This window comes from Passer domesticus, chromosome 15 (assembly GCF_036417665.1).
Source record: "Passer domesticus isolate bPasDom1 chromosome 15, bPasDom1.hap1, whole genome shotgun sequence".
NCBI classification, from domain to species: Eukaryota; Metazoa; Chordata; class Aves; order Passeriformes; family Passeridae; genus Passer; species Passer domesticus.
The window spans coordinates 6,718,861-6,745,965 of record NC_087488.1 but is presented as its reverse complement, the minus strand read 5'-3'; the positions used below and the strand labels follow the sequence as shown (position 1 = coordinate 6,745,965).

At 41.4% G+C, this 27,105-nt stretch overlaps 2 protein-coding genes across 7 annotated transcripts in view; one reads left to right on the top strand and one right to left on the bottom strand.

Moving 5' to 3' along the window:
• Positions 1 to 16,825, bottom strand: part of CIITA (class II major histocompatibility complex transactivator) — a 37,874-nt gene extending 21,049 nt beyond the window's left edge. For 2 of the 5 annotated variants that reach the window (XM_064390603.1, XM_064390606.1), the window contains exons 1-3: positions 16,171 to 16,823; positions 11,705 to 11,899; positions 1,310 to 1,451 (exon numbers count right to left, since the gene is read on the bottom strand). In XM_064390603.1, the coding sequence (XP_064246673.1) occupies positions 1,310 to 1,451; positions 11,705 to 11,716 (154 nt within the window). In that variant the 5' untranslated portion in view covers positions 11,717 to 11,899; positions 16,171 to 16,823. Of the gene's footprint in view, positions 1 to 1,309; positions 1,452 to 6,519; positions 6,884 to 11,704; positions 12,560 to 16,170 lie in introns of those variants that run through there. The other 3 variants (XR_010348191.1, XM_064390604.1, XM_064390605.1) reach the window with 3 other exon arrangements.
• Positions 16,826 to 17,099: 274 nt separating this feature from the next.
• On the top strand, positions 17,100 to 27,004 carry TVP23A (trans-golgi network vesicle protein 23 homolog A). 2 transcript variants are annotated; one of them, XM_064390609.1, is made up of 6 exons: positions 17,100 to 17,545; positions 21,366 to 21,402; positions 22,450 to 22,539; positions 24,314 to 24,439; positions 26,062 to 26,191; positions 26,590 to 27,004. In XM_064390609.1, the coding sequence occupies exons 1-6, from the start codon at positions 17,394 to 17,396 to the stop codon at positions 26,649 to 26,651; spliced, it is 597 nt and encodes a 198-aa protein (XP_064246679.1). In that variant the 5' UTR covers positions 17,100 to 17,393; the 3' UTR covers positions 26,652 to 27,004. The 2 variants fall into 2 exon arrangements, with proteins under 2 accessions (XP_064246679.1, XP_064246678.1); XM_064390608.1 differs by having other exon boundaries at positions 21,366 to 21,510.
• The last annotated feature ends 101 nt before the right edge of the window (positions 27,005 to 27,105 follow it).

Sequence of the window (27,105 nt, the reverse complement as noted above, 5' to 3'; positions counted from 1 at the left end):
TGCTAATCCCTGAATTGCACTGCAAATTGCCTGTGAAGCTGCCAGTTGGCCAGGGACCATGCTAACACCTTCACAGCAGAGATGCCCAGCTTCCAGTAACTGGTGCCATGTCCTGATGATGTTTGATTTACCTGCACCATCTCAGACATTGCTAAGGCTCAAAAGTATTCCAATCAGTGAAACATCTGTGATAGCATGAGTCAGTGCTTGGCCCCTAATTCATCCTACTTTCAGTCACTGAGCAAGTGAGGCCATGGGGTAAGGAACACTCCAGCAGCTGTTTTTAACAGTCAGAAACTGAGAGGGAAAAGCCCAACCTGGGAAATAATCAATCACAAAGATAATTCTGGTGGTCAGTTCTCCACTGATTTGCCCATGTGCCTACTGGCATTGATCACTCAAGAAAGCCACAATGCTCCAAACTGGTAATATTTCCCACCTATTGGGCACAGAGCTGTAAGACTGCATGCCTGGCATACACCAGCTCTTCTCCTCTCATTGCCATTCTCAATCCATGGTCCAGCTCATTTCTTTAACATAAGCTCAGCTAATGCTCCATACCACAGACAGACTTTCACACTTTTATAACAGAACACTCAGGGAAGGGAGAGCAGATCAGTCCACAATTTTCACAGAAAGTCAGGAGCACAAAGTTTGAGATTTAGGGCAACCTCCTGATCTGATTACTTGTAGGAACTGAATTGCAAGAAATTATCAACTTTATACTCTTGCCCTTCTGCTTTCTCATTTGTAATGGAATTGTAAAATCACAGTGTCCCAAAAAGCTGGAAAATGGCATCTGATAATGAACCTCCATTGTTTTGGTACCTTAGGATTTCAGAATCTAAAGCTGTTTGCTCATGGACTGTGTTCATCACAAACTCATCTAAAAGTCTCTGTTTAGCAAAACGTTTGGCTTCAAGCCATAGACATGTAGACAATTACACTTGGCGAGCTTATGACAGGAACATTTGTAAATAATCTACTTACAGGAATGATATCCAAATGAAAGACACTGTCATGCCCTGATGTGTGTTTTGTTATACTGACTGAGTACAGTGTGTTTTGTTATACTGACTGAGCAGGATGCTATAAATATGTACAATTTAAAATCATGACAGTTTCTGGAAGCAGTCATTGTATATACAGACACAGACCAACTTACCACATCCTAACACAAAGGGCTTTAGACTTTAACTCAGTCACCATGATAAACTGCCATGAGGTGGCTTTGGAGCTGAGAGGAGATGGCAATAACTTACAGTGTGAGGAATAAACCAGTCAAGTATTTTTTTAGTGTCTTACTAACCTGTAGAGAAGTCACCTTCTTCATCTCCAGATGACTTAGGATCAAAGAAAGTACACAGATGCAATGGGTCAATATCACTGTGCAGTAAATCAAGGTAGCCATTTTCAGGCACAAATACTGAATCCATGGTTTGTCTCTTTGTCTGAAATCAAATTGCACAGCAGTTAGTTAACAGCTTTTGTTAGTCAAATCCACAAGTCTTGCACTGTGGCTTTCTGTTGACAAGACACAGATCTTGACGCTGCAGAGCTGGCATTTCTTACCAAGACCTGCACTGAATTATAACCCTGAGTTACTTAGAGATGCAGAGACAGCTTGCAGTGAGAGGAGTGGGATACTTCAGCCTGACCACCTGGACCAAAAGTGACAAGATTGAATAAGCGGCAACCCTGGTATCTTATCAGGATATAAATTATGCACAAATTCAGTAGGTATCAGGGAAATTAGAAGACTGCAGTGAATATGATGGGAGAATCCAGAAGCCACATTTGTTCATAAACTTTATCTGTTCCTCCACATCATTGTAAATTCTGTTCTATTTCCATCCAGTTACTGCAGCAGAAACTAGAATCAGTTCAAGCATTCCTCCTTGATATTCCACAAGTATAGAATAACACTACATGTTACTTATTCATCATCTCTATCAAATTATTTCAAACCCAAATATTGGCTCTTCAGTGTTTATAGATCACTGGTGTAAATGCCACCTGAGCTGGTGATCCAAATTATTTACTCCAGCATAATACTGATGTTGAAAAGAACAACCACCAAAATTTTCAGTCTCTATCCTGTTAAAATAGGTGTCCACACTCCACAACCATGGAAAGCTTCAGTTTGGCATCAAACAGCATATTTTGCAATGAAGAATATCTAATAAATGACTCTCAAATACTCTGCCCTTAGTAGAAGACCACTGATGTCCCTGTTTGCATTCATCTCTGTTCCTGAGGAGTGCAAACAGGGAGCAACTGCTGTACCATGAAACCTGCATGCAACATGGAAAAGCCAACAACAGCCAACACTGCAGCTGTGAGGAAAGAAGGCAGAGCAGACCCCATCACACACTACCACGTGCTGCCTTGTTATAAACTCATCTTCATTCCTCTTACCCCTCCATGGGGTTGTCCCTCTGAACAGCTTGGAAATGGATATTTCTGCATTTGCTGCAGAAAATGCCAAAATCTAGAGCCAGAAGTTTGAAAAGTAGGTGAACATGGTGTGGATCCATGAGCAGGAATAGCCTGCACTAAGATAGTTCTCCTTTTTCATGTTTTATGGCCTCACTACATTACCAAGATTACAAAAATTTGATATTATTGCCTGGCAGCTATAAATGGAAAGAAGAAGTTGAGAAACCTGCCTGAGAACCAAGACTGAAGTTATAAACACAACAGATTAAATTTTCAGTTTGTTGCAACACTTTGTTTTGCCCCTTCCATTTGTTGAATTAACAGAAAATCTAAAGAGGGCCTTTCAGAAGGCCAAGCTACCAGACTTTGTGAATAAAGCTGTTGAAAAACTACCTCTGGGTCAATATAGTTTTGGGGTTAGAGTCCATGAAGAAATTGGGCGAAGGCTTAAGGGGAATGCAAAACAGACAAATCTATCACTCCAAGTTCAGTGATTAGCAAACTGCTTGATTACAGCACAAAGAAAAGGGCATGTCCTAGGGAAGGAGACTGAGTAGGCCTACTTAATCTTCATGGAAATACCAGGCTTTAATTAATTTATAGTCATAAGAGCTTTTCTATCTTTAAGCTTTTCTTTTAATAGCATTTCTCTGTGGATAAATACATACAAAATGCAAAAATGTTTTATGCTATAATGGTCAATAAGTCAGGAAGCAACCAAGGGAAAGTCTTGGCAGTGCCAAGTCTGGCTATGGAGCTTAAAACTAGAATGTAAAAGATGGTACATCTCAGGTGCACAGAAGTGAGAGAAACATATTCGTCTACCTTAACAAGATGAAGATTGCCACTCTTTCAAAAATGAAAAACTTGGTTGCTTGTCTTTGTTTGCTACACCAGTCTGAAAGGCCCTCACCTTACTCTGGTGTTTTTTCTTCATTGTTCTCGTTTTGACACAAATCCTTGTATCAATGCCTCTCTATTGACTACACTGGATTTAGGATCCTGGGATTTCTTTCTAATTTGAACCAAAACATTTTTAATAACTGTATTAATAGCTGTATTCTGCTGCATTAAAACATGGTCCCACCATGGAAAATATACTGTGAATAAAGAAGCAAGTTTTTGAAAGGTGGAAATTTCTACATGGATAGGAGGCAGAGGCAAGGAAAACTACACATCAGGGACAGCAAGTGTTTTGCTGCATATTGCAACTGAAGGACACAAAATGAAACCAGACCTTTACCAAGCTTGTTTACAGCAGCAACTCCTTTCCCAGAGCTTCCCCTTTTTTTGTCACAGCATCCCAGCAGTCCTGTCTGAGGTGAAGGGTGAATAAGCTCAGTACTGCTCAGCACTTCCTCTGTTGTTTCATACATTATTTTAACTTCGTTTACTGATATTACATTCCCTTTGGGGTCTCATGGGACCCAGTATTGCCAAAATGGGTATTCTGGTCTCATGCCAGAAGAATAACAAATGTTGTGATGATTTCTGTGTTAGGGCTGTGAAGGCCAGTGGCAGGTCCCAGTAGGAGCAAGGCAGAGCTTGCAGGGACCTGCAGGACAGGAGTCCCAGGGCCACCTGCGAGGCTCCCACTCACAAAGGGCATGTGCTGGGCGGGGACAGACAGGGAGTACTTCCAAATCTATTTCCATGCCATTCAGAGAGTTCAGTCCCTTGTGGTTTGGATACTGGTTAAGACAAATATTGTTCCTTAAATAACACCTTCTTTCCCCAGCAGCCGATATGCTCCAGCTGCACAGCCACACTTGGCACCCTGTGTGCCCTTTGTGACACCTCTGCAGCGATTCTGGGCACACCTGACACTGCCAGGTCTCTGCTCAGGATGCATTTGGTTCAGCTCTGCATCCTGCATACATGGCATGACAATATGGTTCACTTCCAAGACTCACAATGCTTTTTTTTCAGTGCTCTTTTGGCATTCAAGGGACATGTGAATTAAAAAAGGCTGGAAAAGCAGTGAAAGAAACAGTAACCATCACTGTAAAAGGAAAAAGAAGGAGTAGGTGTTCACTTAAATCACATATTAATCATAAGAGTTAGACTGGTCATTTTAGATTTCTAAAGGCAAGGGAGGTCATTTTGATTCATCATTTTTTCCCAAATAATCTGATTTAATTGGGCCTTACATTTTAAAGGGTCAACATGTTAAAGATTCCAGGCAATGGGGTCTGCTACTAATTGAAATCAAATGTTATCTACCAGAACAAAGGATTATAAAGGCCAAAATGCAACATTTACTCCAACAATAATGTAAAGGACAGTAGATGTGAGGAGAGCTGTTAGGGGCTTTCCTTCCCAAACCTCTGTTGACATATGAACTAACAGGCAATAAATCTCCCACATGAGTACAGAGGTTAAGAAAATGAAAATTCATAAAGTCATTTTAAGAACAGAGGAAATCCCCCTCTAATTTAACTTTTGGACCGGTTTAGGAAGCTGAGGATAATTCATAGAAAAGAGTAGTAGTGCCATGCAAATCACACACTTGTTAACCAGAGGATGATATAACATCCAAGTCTTTCATAACATTCCAACTCCTAGAATTCAGAAAAATGGAACAGTGGGACTGCTGTGAAGACAGGAAGTTGAAAAATGAAATACAAAGATTGCTGAACAAATGCTATTTTCCTCCAACACCCCAGACCCATTAAGTGCTACCCATGAGTCTGAGTGAAACAAGCTGACAAAAAGCGGATTATATCAGGCTGTAAAAAAGGAGTCCAGTGAAACAGCAGTACTTTGATTTAAAAGCACTTTGATTGAAAAGCTCAGTATTGTTGGCCATGATTTTATAGCCTTGTTTTCTTACACCAACTTTAGAAAAGTTTTCTCTCATCTTTGTGCCCCTCAAAGGTGATGTCAAGGTGCACAAGGCACTCCCCCAAAGGCAGAGCTGTTTCCTGGCTTTTGCTGCAGACAATGTTTTGGGGCAAGCTTATCTGGGAGGTGGGCAAGCCAGCAGTGGGGAAGGATAAAATTCTCTCCATGTTCCAATCACTTATATCTTTTTCCTCTTCCCAAATAAATGACTAACAATTCCTCTGCTCCACAGGTACCACATAGACTTTTCCTTTCAGAAATGCCTGGATTATTTGTAAAATGCAAGCTCAATTTATATTTAGCTTTGAAGTTTTAGTTTCTATTTCAGATCTGTGAAAAACTTACAGTTAAACTAACAGTTTAAAAGTCAGTTTAACTTTTTCCATTGTATTACCCAGCTCAAGAAGAGATACTACTTTTGCTGAGAGCCTTTCTTTCTGATGGAATGGTGTTACTTTCCACAGAATTTATATTCTAAAATGAAAGAAAAACAGAGATGGAACTGAAAAAGAACCTGATCTATTTCCTGCCTGTTATCCTTTGTTTCTGTTAGAGATGAGTTTAGAAGAGTTTAATAAAGCACAAATATCAGGTAAAAGAAGTTTTTGCCTTTTAATGAGCTTGGCTTATAACCAACAATATTACTTGTCTGGTGCAGGAGATGGACAAGTTCAGGCAGAGTTGTAATAAGTGCCCTGCAGGTGTCAGAGTTGTGATTTAGAGCAGAACTTGCCTTTGATGTCCAGTATCACCTCCTGTGTCACAGCTGTGCCCACCTCCCTCATCCCAGCTATGAAATAAAGACCACAGCAGACTACATGTCTACATTTTAACTCAATGGCTTTCTTCAGGACAGAATTTCCTCAATGGGAAAGTAAAGCTCTAGGTTGTTTTGCCAGAGCTGTGAAAAAATGGAAATAAGCCAGGTTTTTTTTTCAGTGATTCTCAGTTTCACTTTCCATAGGCACAACATTTATACAAAAAAAGAATATTCTTAACAAAGTCTGAAACAAACCACAGCAACCCTTTGGGCAAGTAGCAGGGCCAGCCACAAAACAAAATCACAAAAAATTCTCTAAAATTTCACCCACATTTAGACATCATCCCACTAATATTTGAAGCAACACAAGTCCAGATACTGACACACCGCAATTACAAATATGTACAAAAAGCAAGACAAGATGAATTTACCATGAAAAAAAAAAGCATGCATTCAAGGGTCAAAGAAAAACTGACCTTAGGAAACTGGACAGCACCTGCTTTCTCTCTGGATTCAGTACCAAGAATTGATGAGAACTGGCAGCCCTGCCCAGGGCTAAGAGAAAGTGACAGCAGAAAGGAGGAAATAAGTAAGACCAGAACACTCAGAGGGGGAATTCCAAAGAGGAAAATTAAGAAGAACCTCCCTTCTAGCAGCCCCAGTATAACAAGCAGTGTTACCTTCACTGGTCATTTGTCCCTGATAGGAAGAGCTTGATCTTGTCACTAATTAGGATCCATTTATTTGGTTGGAAACCAGAATTGGATGAGTGCTGGCAGTAACAATTTTCATTGCTCCCCAAATTCTTCCTCTCCTTTTCCATTCCAGTTCAAATCTGTCCCAAAGCCATGCTGTTCAACAGTCCATCCGTAAGAATAAAGGCAGCAGCATGTGGGCACTTACCTTGCAGCTCCACTTGGTGCATCAGAAGTGAAAGTATGTCTTTCAGATGTTCACAGACTCTGCCTGCACAAAATAAGTTTTGCATCTCCTGCAAAGTCTCTTGCCATTGGCCCAAAATGACAAGTAGGATGTTCTATTAAACAGGAGTTTGTCTGGCTTGCACGTGGTGTTCACAGTTTGCTTGTAGCAGCATCCGACAGAATGTTTGTTCATCTAATCATCACTTGCCTTGCCATGCCTACCTGGTGTTAAGACAAACAACCTTTTGAAAACCAAGTTCATTCATGAGCTTTCTCTCATGATGCCTATAGCTGCTTCTGTGGTGATCTGCAAGCTTATTTGCTTAGTTTTCTATTTTTAATCATGCATAGACCTACAAAAATTAGAAATTAACTATAAAGAAGACTGTACTCTGGAGTGAACAGATACTTTTTGTACTATTATTCCACTGGCTATAGCTTTTAAGAAAAGTTCCACCAGAGTCTGAAGGGGAAAGGCAAAAGGATTTGATGAGCACAATGACATCCAGACTCCCTGCTTCAGACTGCAAGGTTTTTATCAGCTGCCAGTAAGAAATGGCTCCTGCACAAGACAGCAGCTCCTATAAGCAAAGCAGCTGCTGACCTGTATAAGAATTTTCTCTTTGCAGAGGAGATCCACTTCTAGCAGGTTCCATGGCATATGCTCACTGAGAAGAGACAAAGCTGTTTCCTTCCTGGGAGCAGCTGATTTCTTTGCAGTACTTACAGACATGGAGCCTGATCTGGCAGGACATGAGCCTCTTCAGGCTCTCTCACACCCAGGCTGTGTTGGAACTCCTCTGTGCACTTTTGAAGAAAAGCAACATCTCAGAATAACAGTGCAATGTTACTAACAGCACAGAAAATAATGAAAAGCTGCACAAATACAGATTCTGAATTTTAGTGGTCTGTTTTGACAGGAGACAATAAAATAATCACTGCATAAGAAATCTGTACAAAATTTCACGTGGCTATTTGTTAGCTCTATTCCGAGGTGCTGCACAACCCCTCAAGTGATAAACTCCCTCAGCAGCCCTGCAGGCAGATCTCTAGCAGCCTCTGAGGCTGAAATCCATGAAGCAATCCCTACACACATCAAGAACAAAAGTTTGGGGAACAAGAGTTCAGCTTATCACTGTGATTCCAGTTCATGACTGCAGCAAAGACTGGTTGTCCACTATTTGTCCAACACCCATAGCTGCTTGGAAAGAAAGGAATTGCTGGATAAATCATAGATCATCTAGTGGAGTAGTCTATAAAGGTGGTCTTTGAGAGAAAAGCAGACTGGAAAAGAAGAGGCTGTGAGACAGCTGAGAAGTGCCTAAGCTTTTCAGGTGACCATCAGCTTCTTTGCTTGGATGTTGACTGGGACACTACCCTACTGCTAAAGGAGGACACAGAACATGCTCAGTAGTATTGGAAGCACCAGCTTAAGTGATACCAGGCCACATTCTATGGTTTTCTACATTTAAAATATGAATTCCTGGCCTTAATTTGAATGTATAACGTGTGTGATGATAGAGGTCAGTATTTTGCCCTCACATGAACTATCTTAATTTGTATCCTGAGGATTTCCTCCTGTATTTTCATCCATGCCTTTGTTGTCCCAAAATGTTCTTTTCATCTGGTGTTAATAAGGCCAATCCCCACACAGAGTCAAGGTATTTGGTTTATTTACAGCTCTGTACAGAAAAGGTGGCAAATTCACAAAACCAGCACCACAGCTATTAGAACTTCCATTATTAATATGTTTGGCAAACAAAGGTGCGAATGCTCATTGGCTACACGTTACATAGGTTTCTTATTAATTTGTATTCTATCTTCTATTAGTTAAAAGATTCCCTCACTTCTCATACTAATTATTCTGTATGCTCAGTCTTTCTGTCCTTTTGAGTCTTGCTCCCTCAGTTCTCTGAGAATGTTTGTCCAAAGTCTGGTCTGAAAGTCTGAAATTCTGAAAGACCAGAAATATTTGAGGCCATAATCTCTCTTTGCATCTACTAGATTGGAAATTCTGAACCTTTTGAATTCCTAACTTCACTTAAAAAAATGACCTTCTGAGGAAGCTGCAGGTGTGACCAGCAGCATTGCAGAGTGTTATCTTGGTGTGTCTCACCTGCAGTGTTCACGGTGCATTACTGAGGCTCCTCATAGCATTTGGGAAGAAATATGGTAGGTGACACTAGAAATGTAGGCGTGGATGGATGCTGGAGGGCTTTGAAGCATAGCTAGTTTCTGAGGTGAGCAAGCAAGGAAAGGGTTTGATCAGATGGCTTTTATAAAAAGCTCTAGAGGAAAAAAACCCACCCTTGCAATCTAAAAACTGAGCTTTTATGCTCAAAACAACTCCAAAATATCACAGCTTTACCTTCCTACAGGAAGTCAGTTTCATAATAGACATAGAAAGGTTTGCATTAAGAGCTGCAAGCCTTGGTGGAGCTGCTGAGGAAACCCAGTGTGAGTGTGTATGTGTGATGGAAAGCACAACATTGGTAACCAAAGGCTCCTGAGACTCACCCACAGTATGTTCTGCAGCTCTGCTTTGCACAGTTCAGGAATGTGCTGGTGCTTATTCCCTGAGGGCCACGTTCTCTGATGCTCATGGACATTGCTGCAAAGTCCCTATGGATTTCAATACTGTATTATGAACAGGGAACTGTGCTTCCTTGAAAACTCCTTTCATGTTGGAGCTCTGGTTTTCCAGTCAGCTACTGTCCTTGGCCTTTCTGGCCAAAAATTGGTTTCCATAGCAGAATTTTTGTTCAGGATTCCTACTGTCCAGGGTGATTAGCTTTGAGGTACTGCTGGTTGAACAATTTCTCATAGACTGAAAAGTCTATTTAACAAATTTCCCTATTTTCTGATTATAATGATTCAAGCTGTACAATATATAGACATCAGCAGTTCTCCACTTTGCTTTTCTGCATGACTTCCCTTCCTGTTCTATGGATTCTCTTTAACTCACATCCAGCTTTTGAAGATAAGACAGATGTTTCATAGCAACTGTATCTCTCTTAGGGATTGTCATGGTAGTGTTCTCAAATCCAAAAGAAAATACATGTCTTAGCTATGGAAAGTGCTAAGCAATAGCTCCATAAGAAGCACCAAACAGTAAAAATGCATGGCCCGACTTAGTTCTCTTTTTCACACACATTGTTTGTGCTGTGACACATTATAAAGAGGAAAGTGAGTTGAAAAGGAGAACTTGTGCTTTTGATTTCTCTGCATTGAGGGGAAGTATCACTTCTAAGTAAATACGGTGGTGCACAAAGTCTACAGCTAATTTTGGAACCCAAATAATATTAGTAAAATGTCAGTAATTAATGTCACTATTTTTCCCAGGGGCAGTGCGGTAGATGAAAGTGTACCAATGTCCTTCAGCACATGGCATTTGGGTATGCCATGAACCACAGTAGATTTTGGTGTCAAGTCAGTAAGAATTTTTTTTGTTTCTATAAATGCAAAAACAAAACCAGAAATAGAAATCACATTTAATTATTGCAAATTAGGATGGTAGCAGCAGAACTTGAACCAAAGCTTAAGCTTCTCTAGTCCCCTTTCCCTTATTTTGGCCTCAGTTACAATATAATCAGCTTTGGGTTCAAAGGCAGAGTAGTTTTGGCACATTATTGCTTGGTTTGCCTAGAGCCCAGCAAAAGCCAGGGACAGCTCTGTAGAAATGAGGCTTCCTCCCAAGTTATGATCTTGAAGATCTTCTTGGAAAACTGTTCAGGAATACTTAGAACATATGGGAAGAGTAAAAGAGGAACAAACTTGAAATCCTTATATCTTAACACCCATTCAAAGTCCATCTTGCTTTTGATCTGTCTCCAATCTAGATATAACAGAGGAAACAATCCATTGCTTTGGTTGAAAAGTATATATCTCCTGGTCATCACTGCCTGGGAGCATTTGAAGGTGGAAATTGCCTAATGGGTGAAACTTGCAGGAAATCTGCTTTTCTCATGTTTAAGTGGCAAGCATGATGATGTACACAAGCTGTTTGCTCAGTTGCTTGTTTGCTTCTGGAGGGAACTATCCTGTGGAGAGGAGCTCTTTCTCCACAAGCAGTCTACCATTAGTGTACCCCTCCCAGCCAGTCACACATGTCCTGGAGCTCTGAGCAAGCATTTCCACCAGCAGCTGGCAGCTGCCTGGCCTGTAGATGGAGGAGAAGACACTGAGAAAACCTCTTATGCCTTCCCTTTCAAGTAGTCTGTGAACATCACAAATGCACAGATCCCTTAGCATTAGTGTCAGGACAGGCAGTGCACAACAGTATCCATCTTTTTAATAGAGGAACTTCTCATTTATCAGTAGCTAAGAGTAATTAAAATTAAAAAAAAAAGAAAATAAATTTGTATCTTTCCTTTCACCACCACTGGAATTCATATAAGTCCAGTACACTGGAACACTGGAGCATGTGACATAAACCCCCTGTAATTTCCCTTACACTAAAATAAAATAGAGCAAGAATGGGAAACAGCATACAAATGCAAACTCCAGCTAACAAGGAAAAGGATGCATGCAAAAAACCACAGCCTGTGTCAAGTTTCAGATTGAAGCAAAAAAACTGGGCAAAAATAATAAACTGACAGTTGAAGAAACCACATATTTTAGGGGCTTCCCTAGAGCATTTCTGATTTTTGTCAACTGAAACAAACACCAGACACAAAAGAGTTCAGAATCCACACCAGACACAGCAGCTCTGCCATCAGTTGAATGAAGGAGCACTTACCATGACCCCCATTCCAGTGGTTGTGCTGCTACTGTAACTGCACACACTGATTGGGGGATCATAGAAAGGTCACACCATCACACCATCTTCTTTTTCAGGAGCTTCAGGTCCACCACAGCTCTGCAGTGTGGTCTCTGGGCTGCTCTGCTATGGAGAAGGAGAGCTCTCACACCCTTCTGCTGAAGCTGCTCTGCCCTGCATGAAGGATGAAAATCAGACAGCCAGTGCATTCTCTGAGAAACCAGCAGGTTTGGGCTCTTGACTTCATCCAAGCTTTATTTCAGAATGTTTAACTGGTGATTATTTATAGATTTTAAAGCTGTGTGCCTTATGAATTCAGGCCCAAACACCCACCAGCTGGGAAGTCAGGCAGAACAGTTTTCATGGGAATAGCTGTGGAGATGTCCAGCACAGCCTGGAACTTCCTCCTCTTCGAGGCTGCGAGGTTGAGGCTTGTCACCTTGCAGGCCATAGAGGAAATTGTGGTCTTTTAAATCATGGCCTCGGTTGTAAAAGGGGTTCACAGGCCACAGACATGAACCTTGCTGTCAGTTTGCCAAAAGATCAGGCCCCTGCCTCTAGGAGAGGTTCAGAGTTATGTCCAGCAGCACCTGGTGCATCTTGTGAAAAACAATCAGTCAATGTGGCAGACCCCATCCAAAGCACTTAAAGTCCCTTCAGCTTATCTGGGGGATCCAGGGACCTACAGACCACTGCAGAGCACCTCCTCCTCTTTGTACCATTCAAACCCACAGAAATAGTAGGGATTTTGTGAATTTTAATACCTCAGATATCCCCTCAAGTTCTCTGTGCCTCAGTACAGGGAATACTAGGAAGCTGAAGCTATTTGGTGAACTAGAAAAATAAGTATTAATAAATTAGGAAATATACTACTAAACAGTAATGATGTAGAAGTAGGGATCACAGGCTGCTTCAAAAAATTTCACAGGTTCACAGAAAAATTCACAGAATTAAGAATGGTAGGTACAGGTTTTTTATTTCATTGCATCACCAGATTAGAAACCCTTTTTTACTTTGTGTTTTGTCTATATTTTCTTTGAATTTTTTCTGATAAAGTAATTCCCTTTATTATTCCCTATATTACAAACATGAAAAACAACTGCAAGCAAGCATGGCATGGCAAGAGCTGCTTCGCCACAGCCTCCACAACAAAAGATGAAGTGGAAATTGCCAGTCAAGGAGGTTGAAGAACTGTCCAGCAAGATTCTCAGGGAGCTGAGTGAGGTTTGGTAGGTACTATTAGCAGCCACAGGGAACAAAAGAAAAAGGAAACATGTAAAAAAATCTAATGAATAAGCAACTTAGAGCTTTCAGAAGCAAATTTAAGTTTTATTTCTGCAGATAAACCAGTAGAAGAAATAGTGTTCAATTTCTTATCAACCTCCTATTGTACTAACCTTCTCAAATTTTGGATAGCCTTTATGGTCTTTTATTTGATAGGTTAAGATTATTATTATTTTTTCGCAGTAAGAATATAGAGGCTTAAGGCAGGAGAGCTATTGGATACTTGTGTGAGAGTGTACAGGCATTTTAAATTCAGGTAGCAGAGGAAGGAAGGGATGCTAAGCACCTTTTCTGATGAAATCACTTCCACTCTGGGAAATGGATCTGGGAAATGGAAGGGGATAAGCTCTGCTTAATGCAGTAGCTCTATGAAGTTAAACCAAACTTTTGAGAGCCCAAGTTCCTTATTTTTGGAGTTCCCAATTGGAGAAATGAAAGATGATTTGCAAAATTAACAAAAAACAAGAACTGCAGCTGAGAGTGACTGAAGCTTTGAACACATCAGAGATATATAAAGCTAAACACATGGAAAAATCTGCATCCAAATTCTGGGAATGCACCCAGAGGGAAGAGAGCTGGTGACTTTGCCTTGGTGTGCCCTTGTTTTGGATGTTTCTAAGTGACCACCACACAGACTAAGCAGGAAAATGATTCTGAAGTAAACTTATTAATAATTTCAAAGCCTTTTGTTTCCTGGGTGACTGCACTAGAGATTCCTACAGCATGAGTTAAATAAGGCCTTAAAACCACACAGGCTTAATAAAATAAGGTATTTAATAAAATATGTAATGTTTCCTTGGTTTTTCCCTAATTGAAAGGAATGCAGCTGTTACAGCACTTCTTAGAATTAAAACCAGTTACTATGCAATAATGGGAATTTATAGTCCTTTCTTCACATACTCAAAAATTATTTTTCACCTTTTTGGGCATAGCTAAAGGAAAGATCAATACTTTTTTTTTTTAAAATCCCCATTTATATTTAGGGCCCAAACTTCCTCATCTGACATATTTTTCTGTTACCCATTTCTTACTGATGGCAGAACTTGATCTCTACTGAGAGTGTATTGCTATATATAAAATAAATTGTCCTGATCCCTCAAGTAAATCCTGTGGCTTCTCCTCTGTTAATACTGAGCTGCCAATTTCAACAATTCATGTATGTACAGCCAAAAAAATCTATAGAAATTGATTCTGGGCCAAAGCAGGAAATCATCTTTGACAAATTAATTAGAAAGTGATGCTATTAGAAATTTATCTATTTAGTACTTTCTCTGATTTGCCTTATCACACCCAAATGTAAACACTTTATTGAAGCACCAACAAACTTTTTAAGTGTATCTCTGATACACTTAAGTGTGAGGTAAGAGTTTTTACTGGATTAACATTTTCCAACACTCAGAGGAATAGAATACTCCACTGTAAACCCCAGTGAATGCCTAAACCAGAGCAAAAGCAATCAAGTTATTCACAATGTCCTTAGGCAGTTTACAGGGGAAGTCTCAGATAAGTCTCTGCAAGATTCTAGGGAGTGTTCCAAGGAGAAAGGGAAATCAGCTGACTTCTTGGTAATTGTATGAATAAAACATACAGGAAGCTCTATTTATTGTCGAATCAGAGAATGGGAGAGATTTTTCAGATATTACTATCAAGCCTCTGATAGTGTTCTACAATAGAAATGTCACTATTTATTGTGGGGAGGGAATTCCCTGTAAGGCAATGGCAAGGACACAGCAGCATACAATGTATTTTTGAACTACTTTATGCTATATACTTCAGCAATTAAGTGAAATCTTAACATATTTCATAAATGGTCTACGTTTTCCTGGGCAAAAACCTGAAAACCAAACCACAATTCATAAATTCATTGTAATGATCTCTTCATCTGGGGCTGCTGAAGCAGTATTTGAGGACTTACATCATCTTCAGGGTGCTGCTAATCTTTCCAATGTTTAAACAATTTGTAGTTAAGCTACAACTCAGAAAAAGTGTTGAAAATAGGACAGTTTGTTCTGTAAAATCCTAAAAAACAGAGGAAGCTTCTAATAAGGTTTCACTTGGATGCATTAATTTTAAAACAAGGAAGAATTCTTTTCTAGCAAACCCCAAAGAAAGAAATTCATTTGACCAATGATTCCTCTAGAGACCAAGGATTCTTTCTAGCTCCCAATTTGCTCTAAAAGAAAATGATGAGCCATACAATACTTTGAATAATCACACAGCATAATTTCATATAGCTTCTTAGAGAATTTACCAAACCTCTTTGCATGGTACAGTGACAGTCTCCTGTGGGATTATCTAGTAGAGTTTGTTAGGAAAACAGATAATCCTCCAGTGAGCCAGTGGAGATAGGCACTGGAAGGTGGGAAAACCAAGGAAACATTTAATGTTTTAAAATCAAAATACAAAACACAGCTTTTGCTTCTTTTCCAGTTATTTCATCACTCATGAAATCAGTTAGCAGCAGCAGTGTAGTAATTAGACACCTAATGCTGTGACAGGCTAATTGTCCCCTCTCCCATGGAGGTGCTGTTTTACATGGTAAGGGACACAGGACACAGTTATTTTCTGGTGCCTTAGAAGGAAAATGCAATGGCTTGGACAATACAGCAACATTACAGAATTACTAAATCCAAACCATCAGGTTTGCTGGCAGAACTGCCCTGGGAGGTGCAAGAGGAGCTGCTGCAGGAGCTGAGGTGAATGGTCTGGAGGCAGGAGGATGTGAGACCTCCTGGCACTGCTGAGGCTTCTGCCAGTGAGTTCTGGGAGCTGCTTCTGAGTCAGAAGCCAGCTCTGTCTGTTACTGTTAATTCATGGCTTGGAAGCAGAAGTGCACATTGATACAGGAAATGAAGTCAAGGTCAGCTTCAGAATGCACAGAATTATTTAATAATTGTATCACACGAGAGCTCTCAAAGACAGCTCTCTCTTTATATCTCCTTGGAGAGTGAAAGCCCACTTCAGGATTTTAATATTGTAGGTTATTTTGGGGCATCCTATTCAGTTTTTAAGTGGCAGTCTACGGTACTTAGTAGCACACTGTACAAGTTGTTTTAACACTACCAAGGCAAAAATATGACAATCAAAATATTAACATTAGTCACACCTTTCCTGCCTTACAATTATAATCCTACTAAGAACAGTTTATCTGTTTTTCTTACCTATTAGGTATTGCTTTGTTCCAATAAGTCTTGTGCGAAGCTGCTTTCCAGTTGATATTTTTGACAAGTTCAACTCAGTAGCTTCTGTACTTACTCAACAATCTGGGTTAGTTAGATGTTTTAGAAAAGACTAGGAAGTTATTATTTTGCAAGCTTATTTAATGCTAGTAGCTAGCCAGATCTACAAGTGGCTGTGATTAATCAGACCTTCCTTGACATTCCGCTTCATACTAAGCTGTCCAGACTATTTTCCCCCATTACTGTGAAACCCTTACCCCTATCCTGAAGTTTGGTTGTCTTGATTCACTTCTTTACCTCTGCTGCATAATCCCTGTGCATTTTAAATTAAAGCACGAAAAATATTTATCATGGAATCATAGAATATCCTGAGTTAGAAGGGACCCACAAGGATCATTGAGCCCAAGTCTTGGCCCTGACAGGACAGCCCAAGGTCACACCCTGAGAGTTTTGTCCAAACACTTCTTGAGCTCTGTCAGGCTTGGTGCTGTGACCACTGCCCTGGGGAGCCTGTTCAGTGCCCAGTCACCTCTGGAGGAAGAACCTTTTCCTAATATCCAAACTGAATCTCATGGCCCTGACACAACTCCAGGCCATTTGCTCGGGTCCTGTCGCGGATCACCACGGAGAAGAGATCAGTGTCTGCCCGTGCACTTCCCCTTGCGAGGATGCTGAAGAGCTCACTGCGGTGCTCCCTCAGCCTCCGGGCCGCGCTGCCCGCACTGACAGCGGCACACGCACGGGTTTGGGGAGGCACCCCCGCCCCAGAGCCGGCCCCACACAGGCACAGGGAGCGGGGACAGCGCTGCCCGGCTGTGCGTGTGCGCCAAGCGCCACACGCAGGTGTGCTCTCCCATTTGCACACCTACGTCCACCCTTCCCTCCACTCCTTCCTTTCAGGGTTTGAATTCAGCATGGGGCCGCAGCGGCCCTGACGCGGCCGGTGCGTGTGGCGAGCCCGCGGGGCGCAGCTGCCCGCGCTGAGGGCCGGGGGCTGCCGGCCGGGGCTGCCGGGCCCTCAGGCTGCCGGAGCCCGCCCGGCCGCAGGCACGGCCGCTGCAGGCCCGCAGGGAGGCGCGGGGGTCGCGGGGCTCTCCCGGGCGGTGCCGGCGAGGCGCAGCCGCCGCGGGCTGTGGCGAGGCGCAGGGCCGCCGGAGCCCGGCCCCTTCTCCCGGGCCAGCGGCGGGCCCGGGGCCGCGGCCGGGATGAAGCAGGTGGGCGCTGCGGGCGGGGCGCGGCTGCCCCGGGCCCTGCGCGCTGACGGGCCCCCGCCGCAGGCGCTGGTGGACGACACCGAGGATGTGTCCCTGGATTTCGGGAGCGAGGAGGAGCTGGCGCTGCGGAAAGCGCGGATCAGGTAACGGCGCGGAGGGCGCAGCACCGCGGCGCCCGGGCGGCCCTGGCTGCCCGGTGTACAGAAAACTCCATTTAAACACTTCATTCCCATTTTTTACAGGGAGGGTGGTCAAGGGCTGGAACAGGCAGCCCGGGGAGGCTGGGAGATGCCCGGGCTGGAGCAGGCGAGGCCGGGCCCGCTGCCCGGCACACCCGGTGACTGGAAATGAAAACCTGACACACCCAAGATCCCGAGCACACAGTGCTTTAGTGAGAGCTGGAGCAGTGGAGACGGCTCGCAGCTCCAGCAAAGCCCGCTGTGCAGCAGTGCTCAGGCTGAACCGCCAGAGAGCTGCAGTAAAGCTGTCATGATTTCCTACCACGGGATGTGATGCTGTGTGGAATATAAAATATCTTATGCTTGTAGACATTACCTGGGAAAACCCAGCCCTTTAACCCATCTCATGTGTCAAGCTAAGCTTGGGTTCCTCACCAGAGGTGTCACTCTGCAGCTCTGGCCACACAGAGGTCCCGGGTGACAGAGCTGTTCAATCAGAAGAATCTCCAATCAAAGATTGTGAAAGGAAGAGTTTTATGTCAAAAGGAATTAGGCATGCACTGATAAATAATTTATATAATCAGCTTTGATTTAGATTGCTTTCTCTGCCTTACCCCAGTTTGGTCTGGTCCATTCTAATGATAATATTTCTTGTAGGTGCAAACAAAGAAATATAATAGATGTTAAACCTGACACAACATTATCTGAGATAAAAAACAATCATGTAGCTTTACAATAACATTACTCTTTTACAAGTGTCTGGTGAAGCATTGCTTTGGACTTTGTCACTACTTGAGTCAGCCCTGACATAAGATTAATCTTCCCAGCAACAGCACACATTTTAAATGAAGGTTTATATTTTGGTGCAGTCTTGGAGAACATAGCTTCAAGGATTCAACTAAGCTGGGAAATACAGCTTAGAAGTACCTTGATCACATGAGCCACAGGTTCTGAGGGACCAGACTACATTTAGCATGAAGTGAAACCACCCTGGAATGTTTTAGGAGGTCACAGCACGCAGCACTTTAGAGATCTCAGAGATTCCTCCTGATTCATGCTGCTCAGCAATACAGCACAGGTGAAGTGTCAGCAAACTGTACTGCTCTGAGATCCACTTTGTGTACAGTGGCTTCATTAGAGACAGCTCTTCATTCTGGCCCTCAAGACAATATTAAAAGATGATGTAGTATTGAAAATTCATCTGCTGTAGAATGCAGAAATGAAACTGCTTACACTGCTCACACATGTTTGTTTTTGTATTTCTGAGGAATCTTGTGCAAATGAGCCTGGAAGTCACCTAGGTGCTGCAAAATTTTGTTCTATTAGAGGGCATAACTAGGTGTTCCAGTCATTTGTCTTTATTCCAATTTCATATATCTTGAACTTGGTTATAATTTGCATAGACTATGACAAATTGTGCTTTTGTGATTCTCTGATGGATGTGCAAAAGGGCTCCTTAAAAGCAAAAGGTTAGTGGTTACTTTCATAAGAAACTGGGAAAAGATAAAATACTTTCTGGAAATTGGGAAGTTCTTCCTCTTTCCTAAGAAATTGGAAAAAGATTGCAGTACCAGGACTTTGGATCTGGAAGTAAGGAGCATATGATTGCTTCTTTTACAAATCAGCCAGGAAACATAGTGAGCAAGGAGAAAAGAGAGCACATTTATTCAAAATTTGCCTCAATACACTTTGAAGTATCAGACAGAAAGAAAGAAAAAAAAAAGGGCAGCATGTAGAGTGCTGCTGTGGCACTTGTGAGCAGGCACCTGGAGGGTTCTCCTGTAGTTCACTGGCACAGCTTAGGCCTGACCCAGATTTGATTCTTTAACATGGGATGCAACTAAATTGCTTACAGCTCGTTCCTGTCCTAACAGGCATCATGCTCCCAAACTGAACAGAGGTTATCTTAACAAGGAGCTGAGCCTTGTTGTACATCACATGGATGTTTAGATGCAACAGCAAGTGGGTTACTGTCCCTTCAGGAGCAAATCTGTGCCAAGTTGAGCCATTGTAGAGTTGCAGTTTCCTTTATCCTTTCCAGAGTCCCAGTAAGTGCTCAGCACTGTAATAAATGACAGCTTCTTGCTCATGAGTTTTGTTTGTTTGGTTGTGGGGTGGTTTTTTTGGGGTTTTTTTTTAGTAAAAATTCAGCATCCAAGCAGTAATCCTGTTGTAATCCAGTAGTACTGCTCAATCTGCCTTCCAAAACGAAACATGAACTCTCCAAAGCTACTGCCACATTTGAAGCACTGATCCATTAGAAAAGCTCAGGCAACCCTGCTGTGCTTTGGGGTTGTGGTCTATGAAAGCTGCTCTGGACACAAGGGCACCCCTTCCATAACTGACTCTTGCATTTTCTTGACCAAGATCAAGGCTCAAAGCAGCAAGGCCCTTTCTGGTTTAGCCAGTTCACAATATCCCCTCCACCCACCTGGCTGCTTATGGCAGAAAAAGCCCCTTTGCTTAAAATGTCACATGTTCAGCTCTAAGTCAGAAGAAGTTTTTGGAAAGTTTGAAGTTCACATGGGCATGATCAGGAGTAAATATAAACTTCACCTGTGCATCATCCTTCCCTCCCCAGTCATATGTGTAGTACTACCAGCACAGTATTACCACAGGAGAAAGATAAACACCAGAACAGTTAAACAGCTGTAGAGTAATAATGTAACAACAATGCTATTGAAATGATAAAAGTTATTATACTTATATAGCTATAATTGAAGTTTATAGTAAGCAATTGTATATATATTATATGTCTCATTTTATTAAACACAAGAACAGAATAACATTTAATAGTTAAATAGTTGATTACGCCCTAGGCCATACTTGTGTTAATTGGCTTTTCTACTGTTAATTGGTCACAGAGGCATAGGAGCTTAAGGAGACAATTGTTGACTTAAATATCTTATTCAGATATTTTATTCTCTAAGCTTCAAGGAAGAAGTTACTTAACAGCAAGAGCCTGTACTTAATTCTCTATTTCAACTAATTAACACAAACAATTGCACAGAGTAAAATTTTTACTTGGCATCTTACCCTGAAAATTGTACTGTGCTCCTTACAGCATTCTCCAGCCCCCCACCCTACTGTGCAGGCCAGTATTCCATGTCACTTCTTACTGAAGTGAGTGACATGAAGTATTCCTTCTCAATTCTTACTTCTTCCACTGAAATTTCACTTTATTTTGTTACAGACAAAAACTTGTTCAATGAGCAAAGTGTAAATATTAGTGAAATTGATAAGCAGTAATTCAGAAGTACTGTTAGATTCCCAAATCATTCTGCCTAAAAAGGAAGTGTTTCGTTTAGACATTAAATATGAAAGTTCATTTTGTCTTATAGCAAACAGCTACAGTTTTTTTAGAGTTCATATTTTGTTTTCAAAGCTGTTCTGAAAGGCATAAGAGCTCTCTCAATTCTTCTGTGCTTTGCAATGCTGACTCATTTAATGAAACAACAAGGATTTTATGGTACTGTGTTGCACGCAGCCACTAAATTCCTTCACAGAGGACCAAAGAATCTGGTGAAAGGCTCCATATTTTGTTCTGTCTTTGAGAATGTTTTGACAGGAACACCACATTTGTCTTTTAGATTTAGACTGAAGCTTGGCTATTGAAAATACCATTGTTTGATAATGAAGATATATAGCAACACTGAAATAACAGCAGCTGCAAACCAAAATACCATTATAAACTTGAAATACCTATGTGGTGCTACATTGTCAGCAAGCACTGTAACATTCCCTGCTGTCCCACAACCTCACACATGCTCTGTGCTTTTTCTAGGCACCCACTGGCCACCTTTTTCCACCTGTTTTTCCGAGTGAGTGCTATTGTTACCTACTTGTTCTGTGACTGGTTCAGCAACAGCTTTGTTGCCTGTTTTGTCACTATTCTCCTCCTTCTATCCTTTGACTTTTGGTCTGTCAAGGTAAGATGACCCTGAATAGTAATTACCTTGGGAAGTATTAATTAAAAAAAAAAAAAAATCAAATATGTATAATGACAGAAGTGACAAAAATATTGCAATCTGTTGATTTATTAAATGTCTAGCCCATTTTAATGAAGATGTTCACATATGTTAGTTATTTAGCACCATATTTTCTATGGCTGACTACTAAGGTCTACTAATATGGTGGGAAAATTGCTTTGCCATAGGTAGATTTGTTTGTATGCTTTCTCCCTTAAAAAAATAAATTAAAAAATCAAATACTGGCTTCCAGCAATGGATGCCCAAGGATGTCAGGATCTGCAGCCTTGTGCCCAGACCCCACAGCAGGGGCTGCAGAAGATTCCTGAAAAGCCAGCTATAGCTCTGGTACCCTAATCCCATGCAGGCAGGTGGGTCAGGCCAGCCCAGGATCCAGGAGTTCCATATGTTGAGCAAGGCTTTTGTTTTGTAGAAGTGAAGTATTGATGCACCTCCAGTATTCTGAAAGCTTCTGGTTCATCCAGGTGCAGAAATATTTTCTTGGTTTGTTTTCCTGATCCTACACAGCTTGCTTGTCATTAATCTCCCATTTTCCAGTGTGTTTCTGTTCTCAGTATTCCTCTTTTACTGAGGAAATTTGTTTATTGGGTGCTTGTCCAACTAACTGACTTGAAAAAGATAAAACCTATAATTTCTTGTCTAAGTAAGTGCTATTGTGCTCATTATCACATTGAAAGAGAAGAGGCCTCTAAATTTGTAACTTCACCCATTGTTAATGGCTGTTGTACTCAAGCTGGAACAGCTTTTAGAAGTAATTTTTGTATTAGATAAAAGATGATTTTTGAACATGCTTGTCTTTTTAATTTTTTCTATTTTTAACTGTTATACTGACAAGTGACTTGTGCTACTGATTAATGCAAATAATGGTTTCATCACTAGAATGTGACAGGAAGACTCTTGGTTGGTTTGCGTTGGTGGAACCAGATTGATGAAGATGGAAAAAGTCACTGGGTGTTTGAAGCAAAAAGGGTAAATATATTAATAGAAGTACGCACAAGGCAAACAGAATCCATAGGAAATTTGTAAAGCAAAGTCAAACAAAGTAACAAATAGAGCACCTTTGTAACAGTTACTTTTTATCCAGCTTCCATAGAAAACAATGTCAGTATTCAGGTGGAAACACTGTTTGTCACATCCTGGAAGTATTCAGGGCAAAACAGGTCTCACAGCATTGTCAACACATGGATCAGCAGAATAAATATTCATAGCATGGTGCTATAGTTATGAAATGTTCCTGGTAGTTCTGTTTTATTTTCTAAGGAGAATATCCTGTAACAAACACATCTTTGCATTGTTAATCCCAACACAGAATCCTCTTCAGGAAAGATCTACATGGAGAGCAATGCTGAATAGTTCAGATTCAGTATTTTGAAGTTAATATTTTATTCACCTTCATGAATATGGTGGAAAAGAGAACCTGCATCAGAGCATTCTGATACTGCCAGTGCCCCCAAACACACTGAGGGGGGGAAAGAAGCACAATAGAATGGCATTTGGCATCACTGCCAGAGTCAAGACTCGGGGTTTTGATTTCACTTGCTGACATTCTCTCTGCAGCCCCACTGAACCTGGCAGAGCAGCACCCAGGTGCTGCCCACTGGGACATTCTCTGGAGCCTGCACACCCTGCAGCAGTGCCCCCAGCCCGGCCGGCTGTGCTGCTGCTGTCCCAGTGTGCGGGACCGCCGTGCCCTCTGCAGCTCCATCTGTGGTGCCCTCTGCACTGCTCTCTGCAGCTCCCTCTGCACTGCCCTCTGCACTGCCCATTGCACTGCTCTCTGCAGCTCCCTCTGCAGTGCCCTCTGCAGCTCCCTCTGCACTGCCCTCTGCAGCTCCCTCTGCACTGCTCTCTGCAGCCTCAGCTGCGGCTCCAGGTGCCCCAAGCACTGATGACAAAATAACGTGGTTTCTGTGAGTCTGAGGGAGGCCTGAAGACACAGTAGAGGAAACCTGCAGGACAGAATACATGGAAAATTCAATATAATGAAAATTATCTAAAAAGCTTTTCAGAGTGGAAGAGTGCAGAGGGTTTTCTTTTCCATTTGTGACGCTTCTGTTTCAGAAGTTGGCACTATTGGTCAGAAGTTTGGAGTGAGATTTTGAATTTTGGAAAGATCAGAGCCTTCTGAACAATTCTATTTAGGGTTTGGTGGTTTGTTTTTTTTTTCCTTAAGTGTGATGAGTGATGAGCCCTTCAGTGAAGATAGAGACATGTGAGTTGTGCTAACCTGAAGAAACCTGTAAGCAGGGCTTTGCAGCCTACTCTGAAGTGTCTGCTCCTCCTGAAGAACAGACAGAGCATGGGGCATAAGGCAGTTACAGTGTGCCCAACTCCAGCATGACACAAGAGGCATTTTCAAAGCCACAGTTCTTAATTCATGGAATGTCAGCAGAGTTCAGAAGCAAAACCAAGTATTTATATAATAGGAATACATAATAGTTTATATAATAGGAAAATAAGCTTCATGCAAGATATAAATTAATCTAAGATACAGCATCTTTTTATGAAAATGTACAAAAATGTGCACTTTTATAAGAATTCCAGTCTGAACTAGAACCAACTGATAAATCCTATGAATGAAAATGCTGTTGTGTACAGTAGGGCATCAGGAAGGAAACTGGGCATGAGCTACTTTTCTTAGTTGATCTTCTTCTATGCATATGATAAGTGAAATCTTCCTCCTCTGTTGTTTTTTATTGTGGGTTTTGACTTTGTGACTCACAGTCCCAATTTTTTCTTCCAGGTGCCTACAACAGCTGCCTCAACTGAAGCAGAAGCCCGAATCTTCTGGCTTGGTCTCATCATCTGCCCAGTGATTTGGACAATGTTTTTCTTTAGCACCTTGTTCTCCTTGAAGCTGAAATGGCTGGTGAGTCAGGGGATACTGAAAACAATCTTGGTAGAGGGAAACCCAGATCTGTTAGTTTTGAACCAAGTCTTTCAACAATAGAAAAATTTCACCAGCAGCTTCAAAGAAGCCCGAGGAGTTTTCTGCAGTCAAGGCTTGCACTATGGAATGGATTGGTAATTTTAGCTGCACTTCCACTGAGTTATCAGATGTCAACTCCTTTCTCTAGAGGAGCTCAGGTGGTGGGCAACAGGAGCTTCTGTTTAACTGTAGCAACTTACTCTGCCCCAACTTATTTCAGCCAAATACAACTAACAGGAGAGGACAAAACATGAACCAGTGATGTTGGTTTTCAAGTTTTTAGGTCTCCTGGGAACTTAAATGTACTTTTAAAAGGAAGGAATTTAGATCTCTGGTACCATTCCCTTTTGAAAAAAATCAGCATCATCAGTTCATAAAACCTTGATAAACTGAGCTATAAGTAAGTATTTTATAATTGCTCTACATGTAAGTCATCTACTTAAAAAACCCCCAACACTTTTTTTCTAAATATGAGAGGAAATTTACCCCATATATTGCATTATATTAAGATATTTTTGTCTATGAAATCTTCACATTTTCCCCTGTAAACATTAAATGCTCGGCTAACTGCCACACTATTCATTCTGTCAAGTTCCCAGCCATGCTCAGCACCATGTCTTAATTCAGTTTGAAAAGATAAAAAGCACCTCTGACATGTGCAGATACATAACCAGCAACAGCCAAGACTGCATATTCATTATTCAATTAAACAAGAAATTCAGCTATGGGGATGAATCAATTGCAAATCATTAACTGCTTTCTGCTGCCCCTAAAAAAGCAATAGTTAAAATTAAACCAGCACTCTTTGTTCATGGCTCCACCTTTACTTTTGAAAAGCAGAGATTGTTTGCTAAGCCAAGAGCTGCTTGGAGACAGAACTCTAACTGGCACAGAAGGCAGGTTGTCCAGGTGCTTGTAAAAGGCAAATTACACAAACAAAAATAAAATCACTTCTGGGAAACTTGTTCTGAAGGCTAAGAGAAACATTTGTATAAGTTACTGCATTAGTCAGATTGATTCCACCTGCTGCTAAACCTAAAGTACCACAAAAAGAATTGATTATTTTCACTGCCTGTCAATGCTAGATAGGGAATCTATCTATGGATGCTCTTTGTAAATCCATAAATTACAGATCTTACTTGTTTATAATAAGTTGTTTGTCAGCTGAACAGGCCTGCAGGTGTGCTACTAATCTGGATGTAAAACTTTTAGATACTAATGGGGCTTAAAAAAAGTGAAATGTTTCTGGAATTTGTTGAGTAGGTCCTTTTTCAAGTGCTTTTAGAAAAGTAATGAAGTCTTTCCAGATACAGAATGACAAAACTGGTATTGATGTTTTGATAAAAATAAATATTTGTAGAAAGGAGCTATTGTGTTTGACATGATTGGATGTCTTTGGAGGCCATTTATGATTGGGAATAACGTCCCCCTCTTACAGCAAGCTTATAGTGTGTGTAACAGTATCCAGCAAGCTGGACAGTGTTTATACACACACGTGTATATCCTACACAGTCAATGCACAGCCATGGATTTGCTCCTGCTGAACTCTTGTTTGTCCACAGGCTCTCGTGATTGCTGGGATCTCCCTCCAGACTGCTAATTTATATGGCTACATCCACTGCAAGTTAGGGGGACAAAAAACCATCAGCAGAGTAACCTCAAGGTTGTTTGGCACCACAGATGTTCCCAAGAGTGAGTACTGAGCTTCAGCCCATGGGGTAGAACAGCCAACCTGCCCCTCAGGGCTAGTGCTGGCTTTTCCTGGGTCTCAGTTCCTGCAGTGAGTCCAGGATAATCCTGATTCTCCACCAAGCCTCTGGCAGTGTCACATGGAAGAGCCATAACCCCAGGTCACTTTGCTCCATGTTTGGAAGCCTGCTGAGCTCCACAGCTGAGCTGCTTCCAAGCTCCAGAAGAATGTCCTTAAGTTAAATCCTTGGAGTTGCTATAATTCTAATGCCTCTGTTTAAGCAGAGCTGGAAGAGCCATCTTCAACATTCAGGCTTCCAGCTGGCAGCTCCCTGCTTTTGGAAGAGATCTCTGTGCCCCAGGTTATGCTTATAGCCATGTGTGCTCTGTTCCCTCAACAGGACAGAGCAGGAGAATTTCAGAAGATGGCACTGAAGAGCATGGGAAGACAGGCACTAGGTAACCAAACATGGAAGAGCTAAAGGATGAGCAGTAAAAAAAGTAATGAAAGTTGTTCTTCATGGGAAGATATATAGACAAAGCTCTTCTAGAATTATGCCTGCATGAAATAAAGTCATTTGTGTTTGAGTCTTTACATCCTGGAAGGTTTAAAGCCTTTGTTATTTAAAAGCTTCACCAAAAAATTGTTTGTGTGAGCACAGACAGTGCTCATGGTTTACAAGGAGCACGCTGCTTTCAGAAAAGCTGTCAACTAACCTCAAACTGTTGGATTATCTTAACCAGAAATTACATGTAATGAAAATATGATGCTGATTTGCTTAACTTTGGAACTACAATAAACAAAATGAAACAGCCTTTCTCTGTAGTACACAATACTGATTTTTCAGAGCTTTCAAACTACAAACACAAAGGGCCTCTTCATTATTAAGAATACTGAATGTTTATTTTTTTAATGT